Below are 8,346 nucleotides of genomic sequence, written 5' to 3'. Positions count from 1 at the left end.
ATGATGTCAAGTAGTTATGTTCAAGGTACCAATATTACATCTTTATGATGATTTTGTTTCAATCTGTCGTTTAATGTGGTGTGACAGGCCGATGTGTCCTAACGAACTGAATACACCCCCGTACAATCTTACGTTGATAAACGTACTGAAACGTTTCTTGGGATGTACTAAACGTTATCCTTGTGTTTTTATGTAATATCTGAGTTACTTAAATGGCTAATCCTCACATATGTAATGAAAATTCTCAGTCCCGATAGATGCGTACTCGATTCTTTATTGTATCAAATATAAAGACGATACAAGTACACACAAGTAAACATAAGTATACGTAGGTCTACATGCTTACTTGTACCTGATCATGACTTCCTATGTAGTCTCTATTTAACGTATTCTTATCACTTCTCCCCCACACAGAGAGGATGTTTCACCAGGCCCTCACCCCTGCTGCCGCTCCTGTCCCACGTCGAGTAGGTGTGCTAGGCTTGTAGAAACAGAATAAAACGTGAAATCAATTTTCTCAGTATTTGCTTTTGCAACCGATTCCTGTCTAAGTCTAGTGCTGTTCCATATCCTTCTCCTGTATGGCCACTCTTTCCTAACCCAGTTCATAAATAACCTTACCTATCACCCTTGTCTCATCACTTCTCTCTTTCCACCTCCTCACCAGCGTCCTTGTGTGTACCGCCCTGAACCCCTGTCCACCCTCCCCACCTCCTCCACCTCTGTCCCCGACCCAGCCCCTGTCTCTGTTTCTGTCAACATCACCGGCCACGTCATTATGGTTGACACCGACTTTGTGGAGATCGACCTCGGCCATGAGGAAGACACACAACCCCTCCCACCCCAGTCCTTCTTGAGAGCCTTGCTGTCCCGCTTCATCCGTCTGGTCAAGAGAGTTTTCACCTCCAACAAAGACCATGCTTAAAGTGACATTTAACACCATTCACCATTCTTCTTTGTGGGAACATTTTGGAAAATGAATTAACTATATTCCCTGTTTTCATTCCCACTTGGTTGTTCTTTCGTTAGTAAATCATGTTATTGTTCCAATTGTTGTTTGCTGCTGTATTTTATATCAAATGTAGATGTCCGGTTACACATGGATCAAACGCCATCATCGCCATCAAGCCAATAATCAAAAGCTTCCGGTAACATTACAGTTATGCAAGCTCATTTGTCAGTCCGTAGATTTCCTTAGGTCTGTGACAGTATGGCGAATAAATATCGAACACACATCAACAATGACCACTGAATATGTTACTGTGTTAATATGTTAGCTTAGTTGTCCAGTGTTAGAATGCCATTTTCGTAGTGATTCATAAACATTCAGAGTAGAGTGATGTCTAAACTGCACTTGACAAGCCCAAAAGGTGTTATATCCACGTTTGACCCTCCCTCTCTCTCTCTCTCTCTCTCTCTCTCTCTCTCTCTCTCTCTCTCTCTCTCTCTCGTTAACAAACAAATAAACGATACTACTACCCATCAGTTGTGCTTGTCATGGTCACATATTACAGGGTATGTTTGGGACATTGATACACAGCCTTTCTCGCAGCATTTGAACTGTATAGCAACTTCACACTGACACGCACGGCTCAACATACATAGCTACTGTGGACCAGATTGACAATTATACACAATTATGCAAACATGACATAAACACCTTGTGTACATATACGAATTCAACGATGACCCTTGTCTAAAGATAATCCGGTAATTTAACTCTGCTGAGTCACTATACATACATTGTCTGTACAGATCACGTGACAGTCATATGACTTGGATTTATCTGCTCTATTTAAGAAAGCTTACGATAAGCACACTTGGTTCTTTTCGTCACAAAGACACAGCCGGGCTCTCAATTCACTACAGCGACCATGAAGCTTCTCCTTGCACTCGGACTTGCTGCATTAGCCACGGCACAAATCCCCATCCCAAAGCGGGAGGTGGGGTTTGTGTACAACTCTGGGTCTCCTATGGCCCCTGTTCATTTAGATTTCTACATTGATCAGATTTGCCCCGACAGCAAACAGGCATGGCCTACCATTTTGAAGCTCGCAGATACCTATGGACCAAGCGTGCTTCAACTTACAACGCATTTGTTTCCCCTGCCGTATCACAGAAACTCCTTCTATGCTAGCAAGGTAAGTGGGGGTTTTCCGGGATTCAAATGTGGGCGTGGTTTTAGCTTAATGTAAGGATACGATAGATCTCACAATTAATATCTCGCGCAGTAGAAATACTACCGATTTGAGATTGAGGTAATCCTGTTTTGTTTATTTAAAGCGGTAATTGTTTATTGTTAAGCAAGTTTATCTCTGCAGCCGTTGAAATATGCAGCTACTCGCCGACTCGGCAGATGACCACGGTGTACGCTGATCAACGAGACTGATTAATGAGTGATTTCAGCAATTCGTTTCAAATTAGGTGTGTCGGAGTCGGAGTGCGAGACTGTCGGATTAACGGGTCTAAATAGCACTGATTAAATCGGTTCCCATCATTTGTGTCGGATAAAGCCGATTGTCGGATTAACCAGACTTGACTGTAGTGAGTTTTGTTTTACGAAGTAAGCTATACGGCCGTCACGGGTGCCTGTAAAACATTGAACCAGCTGTTGATAGCGTGAGCATATTGGGTGTGATGACGCGCCATCAGCTGTATAGTTAGGTACATGGTATAACTAATGTTATATTTGGGATAACACTTTCTTAGTAAAGTACAGATTCTAGTACTTTTTGGGGTTGGGTTAGGTACATGGTAGATCTGACAATCCAACCACACTACTCTCATTGAATTGTGTAGTTGACATTACGATAAGCATGGGGATTCGGGATATATTCTGACCTTGAATCCCCACGTTGCATAGAAAAACGACTGGTGAATTAATTCCCTCATTTAGCTGACACTTCGTGATTCAACTGAAATTCTCACTCACGCTCTTAATGTGAAAATGAAGGTGGGTATTATTGAATAATCGAGTATTCATGGAAGACATGAACAGATTCGGGTCGTATACACGCACAGGTGGCGAGTACGATAAAGCACTGAACCAGGTTAATCGTCCTCCAAACCTTCACTGAGATAATGGCAATGTCATGAACACTTCGACTTGTCGACTTTAACGGATGTTGAAAGCGCGTCCCTATATAATCGTGAACGCGACGTTGAACCCAATTTCACCCCACTTCTAATACGAAGTGTTCCGGCTCCTGTTGGGATTCTGGGTCAAATCAGGTCCACTGTATACGCCGTAGGGTGTTTGTTATCCCCCGCAACCCGTTTTGCCGGTTTGCTCTTTTGAATTGTTTTTTGAATAAAATCGAGTTTCCATGGCAAGAACTTTGACTTCGACTGAAAATGGGGGTAGTGCTAGTTCCGGGGCAGATCTTGAAAACCGTACAACACTTCGTCACCATACTTGGCACGTGGATAGGTTCAGTGGTGAACTGGTGCCTTTTGTTGCTTTTGAGAAGTTTCATATATGTATCCACGACAAGTATTTGCCACTGCGGGGTATATCGATGACTTTGGCCTCTTGTTTGTTGGTTGTGTAACGCAACACTCGACAATATTCCAGCAATATGACGACGACTTTAAACACTCGAATCTGGAGACAAGCCAGTGATTGACATCATGCGCATCAATCTACGAAATTGGCGTGCATCAAACAACTCAGCGAGAGTTGTTAGATCCAGTTAGTCGCCTCTTACGACTAGCATTGGTTGCTGAAGACCAATTCTATCTCGCATCTTCACGGGAATTACCTAGTAAGAACCAGCTGAACATTCGGGAGATCGGGCTGACTTACTTGGTTAATCGTCTGTCGTCGCACCGCGAGGGCGTCTCACTTGGCACATACGACTTTGTCCCGACTCGCTTATTGACACCCCGCAGTCACATAGCTGGGATATATGACTGCGGCGGAAAACGGCATTCAATCACCCCTCATTCCTGCTCCCACACAGTACCCAATCTGATCCTCCATTGTGAAGATTTGATTCCCTTTCAATCGCCTGTTATGACACTTTCCCTGGAATTTGCAAGGTTAATTTGTATCCATAAACACGGTGAAATATGATTCTGTTGCTTCTCTACATACAATCTATTCTGTATTAGATGATGATACTGATGAAATATATATATATATGTGAAACCATAAAATCGATATTTTACTGGAATAAACAACTTTTTAGATGCCATTGCGCTAAATGATACATGGTGTTAGTATAATTTTTTTATCATATTATCCACTCGGAACTGCTCGTTAACGTTCGTTTTCGAGATACCAAAGTCAAATGTGCTGCTCACAGTGCTCAGAATGCTTCGTTGGTACCGATAATTTAGAAGCCCCGATTAAGATAGGCTGTTTTGAAGGGTCTGTCCTATCTTACCGCAGAGAGGTATCAAATCTGAGTAAAATATATATTTTAAAATTAATACCACATTGGGCCCTGACGATATATGCCGTAAATCCTTGAATATAAGCCTTAAATAAAGGCCTGTTGAAACGCTGCTCCCTAAAAACTTGTGAAACATTGAGAAGAGACAAGAAAATTGAAAAAAAACAAAAAAACCGTACATGCATTCCTCGAATTAAGGACTTCAAAAATAGTTACTATTCAATGATTTACGGAAACTGGCATATTGCTGATATGTGTGAATTTACGTTCACTCATTGTCAGCATTGTTTATGAAATGAGTGTTTACTCGTCCTGCAGGGTTCCCACATCGTCAACCAACAGACCAAGGGGGCGAACACCTACTTGTGGATCCAAACCGTCTACAGCAACATCGACTCACTCACCAACGCAGTCACCTTCAACCTGTCGGACTCACATATAATCGAGTCTGTACAAATATGTAACATTTGAAAAATAATTTTATGACTCATCATTTCATTATGCGAGGCGATTTAGAAATATTGTCTGGACTTATACAGCGCAAATAACTCACCATCTATCATGTTTCCGACAAGAATCGTGACGTCACAAATTTATGTGCATACATGTTTACTTAATTATAGTATGTTAATACTTTCATTACATTGATTGCGACAGTACATGAATAGGTTTCTTTAACATTTTACTTATTTCTGGTCGGCGGAAAAAAACCCACTGCTTTTCATGTTTTTGTTTTGACATTTCAATTTTTTTGAGTTGGCGGATTCGTAACGTTTTAAAAAACAAGGCTGACGTTACACCACGGAAGCTTTTGTGTGTAGAGGCGATTTTTTTCGCTGTTAACTCCGATGAATCAGTGTTTAGATAGCCGCTGTGTTTGTATCGTCTTTGCAAATTGTTCAATATCTTTTTACAAGTCTGGATGATACCGTTTGTGGTAACACACTGAACTCAATATGCAAATGTTATCTTGTTTTATTTAATTCTAAGTAAGATACAAACAAGATTCGGTTGATTTTCCTTGCCGTGATTATTCAATTTTTATGGACACGTGCGGAATAATAATGTTGTGAATTTATTTATGTAGTTGAACAAATGAGCAATGATGCGAGAAATTGTTCAATTCTTCCCTCTCAACTTCCAGTAAATATGCCGTCATAGCCAGTGTAGTAGGTGTCCCGGTCGCGACCTTCAAGTCTCTCATCCTGGACGATACGATCGAGATGGACACGAGGGTAGAGTGGAAGTACTGCTGCACAAGTAAGGGACCTACCATTTGCTAGTCTGAAAAAAAGGGCTGAAAAATTCTCCATTACTTAATGGTTGTCATACATCGTTTTTGGTAGCCGGGCACAGTAACATCGACTCACTCACTCACCACAATCTCATTAAAATCAGATCTTAGTTTTCGCTACCGTTAAACAAAAATCTGAGAACATCCCATTACGGATCACGTCAGAACGACCTTTTGCGAACTTTGATCGATCAATGAAATCGACATTAGCCAATCAGAAGGCAGCTTTCTCGAGCTTTATGACGCTCGACTAAAAAAATTAAAACTGTTAAAAAGAACATTCTGGAATGGCTTACAGATGGTCTAAATTGTATGGATATAATCATAAATTCCGAAACTGTCGTTCGGAATACCCGCTGTTAAATATTTCGAGGTTGCATGATTAGAAAACACATTCAGTCTGTCACTTTCATGATCTGCTAAGCGACGCTCTGATTGGTAGGATGAAAGGTCGTTCTGACGTGACCAGTAGTGGGATGTCCTCAGATCTTTGGTCAGCGATAGCGAGAACTAAGATCTGATTTTAATGAGATTGTCACTCACAACTCACCAACAAAATCCCAACCTGCATCCCCGATTATCCCGAGTATTATATCACCACTCTATCATGATAAAAACCCTGGACCCATTCACCACCATGGCCTCGTTTTGACAGCGAATGGGTCCAAAGTATTTATCATAATACAATGGACATATAAAAAATACACTCGATAATCGACGATGCCCCACCCGTTGTCTGTTAGAATATAATAACCAGGCTATCTGTCCAACTACTTGTTTGTTTTCGTTTGTTTGTTTAACGCCGCACTCAGCAATATTCTGGCTATATGAAGGCGGTATGCAAATAACCTGGACCAGACAATCCAGTGATTGATAATATGTTTCGTTTGTTTGTTGTTTAACACCGCACTGTTTGTTCGATGACTAGGTTGATTGCGTATCATCGAACCCTTATGGTGCAGATCGTTGCTCATATTATCTATCAATCGACCCGTGAAGAGCCGGGGTAGAATAGGTCTTCAGCAACCCATGCCTGCCGTAAAAGGCGACTATGCTTGCTGACTTGGTTGATGTATCCCAATTGCATGGGTCGATGCGCATGATGTCAATCACTGGATTGTCTGGTCCAGACTCGATTATTTACAGACCGCCGTCATATAGCTGGACTATTGGTGAGTGCGGCGTTAAACAACAAACAAACAAACAAACTCAGTGGGCTAGCACTAAATAACCGGCATTCACACACTCGCTCGCACGCACGCACGCACGCACGCACGCACGCACGCACGCACACACGTCCATATAAAAGTGAAACAATCTCAAACACGACGTTTAACACCATTTCATCTTAAATTTGACATGATACAAATGATTCTGTGACTACGGTGTATGCAAACTCTCTCTCTACTGTTTCAGGAGGTGTTGCTGCCACACCTACTTTCATGTTGAACGACATTCTTGTCGCTGCCGATCCAAGCTGGACGGTCGCTCAGTGGAAGCAGGTCATTGACCCTTTGCTGGGGGTCCACGCGAGCAAGCGTCAAATGGTAAGCTTCGCCAACAAGCACAAAGCTTTTTAGGAAAACATACAGGTCAGATTTAAACAAATGGACTGCTTAAACTTGTTGTCAATCAACATTTAAAATATACCTGCAGATTGCAGTTAGAAATTGGCACTAGTCCCATAGTCCTTGCCAAACTGCCCAATAGTTAAGCTATCATAAAGACAACATAGGATTTTGCTATATGATATTTGGAAGGACCAATGGACTGAAACAGTTAGTTTCTATCGCTGAGATTGTATTTTGAGGTAGCCACAATCCCAACTCGAACATTTGAGATGAAGTGCGTTTCACAGTCTGATTCGGCCGGTGAAGGTCCGGGGTTAGAATAGGTCTTCAGCAACCCATGCTTGCCGTAAAAGGCGACAAACGGGATTGGGTGGTCAGGCTAGATGACTTGGTTGGTGCATGTCATCGATCCCAATTGCGTGGATCGATGCTCATGTTGTCAATCATTGGATTGTCTGGTCCAGACTCGATTACTTACAGACCGCCGTCATAGCTGGAATATTGCTGAGTGCCGCATTAAACAACAAACAAACAAACACAGTCTGATTCATTTCGTGGGTGGGATACTAAATAATAGTGGCTGACCGAACTGACAATATCGTTTGAAAATGTGAATCGGGACACCTAAGACTAAGAAAGCGCTTATGTAACCCCGTTAAGCCAAATGCCCCCTTAGTCCGGAAGCCCCGTTAATCCAAATGATTGGTCCGTTCGTAAATCCCTTTTACCCTTCTAAGTACCCCGAATTCCAGACGACCCTTGCTGGATTAAGAGGGTTTATCTGTGGACAGTTTAGTCGTGAAAAACTAAACGCTGAATAACTTTCCTTTGCAGTCCACAAGAACCTGCCCCGCGGGCGTCAAGCAGTGCGAGTACCTCCCCGGCAAGGTTGAGTGCTGCAAGGCTGGAGAGTTCTGCATCCCTAATGTTGGATGTCGCTGTTGAGAACCAGCATCCTGTGTAACAAGTGTATGTTGTACACTCAATCGAAGATAGGAGCGCGTGTGTGTTTGAAAATTTACTGTTTGTGTGCGTGAGTGTTGCATGTATTGTTCGAAAAATGTATTGAGCAATAAACCTTTCC

The 8,346-nt window shown here is 42.2% G+C and overlaps 2 protein-coding genes across 3 annotated transcripts; both read left to right on the top strand.

The window, feature by feature from the left end:
• Positions 1-925, top strand: LOC139454925 (uncharacterized). The gene is made up of 3 exons (XM_071236524.1): positions 1-25; positions 415-467; positions 668-925. The coding sequence occupies exons 1-3, from the start codon at positions 1-3 to the stop codon at positions 923-925; spliced, it is 336 nt and encodes a 111-aa protein (XP_071092625.1).
• An 894-nt stretch (positions 926-1,819) lies between these two features.
• LOC139455530 (uncharacterized) lies at positions 1,820-8,346 on the top strand. Of its 2 annotated transcripts, XM_071237081.1 has the most exons (6): positions 1,820-2,141; positions 4,716-4,843; positions 5,542-5,657; positions 7,108-7,238; positions 8,097-8,214; positions 8,255-8,327. In XM_071237081.1, exons 1-5 carry the CDS (start codon positions 1,875-1,877, stop codon positions 8,205-8,207), a joined length of 753 nt encoding a protein of 250 aa, XP_071093182.1. In that variant the 5' UTR covers positions 1,820-1,874; the 3' UTR covers positions 8,208-8,214; positions 8,255-8,327. The 2 variants fall into 2 exon arrangements, with proteins under 2 accessions (XP_071093182.1, XP_071093181.1); XM_071237080.1 differs by having other exon boundaries at positions 8,097-8,346.

This window comes from Haliotis cracherodii, unplaced genomic scaffold (assembly GCF_022045235.1).
Source record: "Haliotis cracherodii isolate W230 unplaced genomic scaffold, xgHalCrac1.p SCAF_11, whole genome shotgun sequence".
Classification (NCBI taxonomy): domain Eukaryota; kingdom Metazoa; phylum Mollusca; class Gastropoda; order Lepetellida; family Haliotidae; genus Haliotis; species Haliotis cracherodii.
Note: the sequence above shows the minus strand (reverse complement) of the source record. Positions and strands in the feature narration are given on the sequence as shown.

Excerpts from the sequence above, each read along its gene's own strand:
- LOC139454925 (XM_071236524.1), top strand. The coding sequence starts at position 1 with ATGATGTCAAGTAGTTATGTTCAAG. Across the intron at positions 26-414 it reads GTCAAGTAGTTATGTTCAAG|AGAGGATGTTTCACCAGGCC; the intron begins GTACCAATATTA and ends TCCCCCACACAG. Across the intron at positions 468-667 it reads CCGCTCCTGTCCCACGTCGA|CGTCCTTGTGTGTACCGCCC; the intron begins GTAGGTGTGCTA and ends CCTCCTCACCAG.
- LOC139455530 (XM_071237080.1), top strand. The coding sequence starts at position 1,875 with ATGAAGCTTCTCCTTGCACTCGGACTTGCTGCATTAGCCACGGCACAA. Across the intron at positions 2,142-4,715 it reads ACTCCTTCTATGCTAGCAAG|GGTTCCCACATCGTCAACCA; the intron begins GTAAGTGGGGGT and ends CTCGTCCTGCAG. Across the intron at positions 4,844-5,541 it reads TCGGACTCACATATAATCGA|TAAATATGCCGTCATAGCCA; the intron begins GTCTGTACAAAT and ends CTCAACTTCCAG.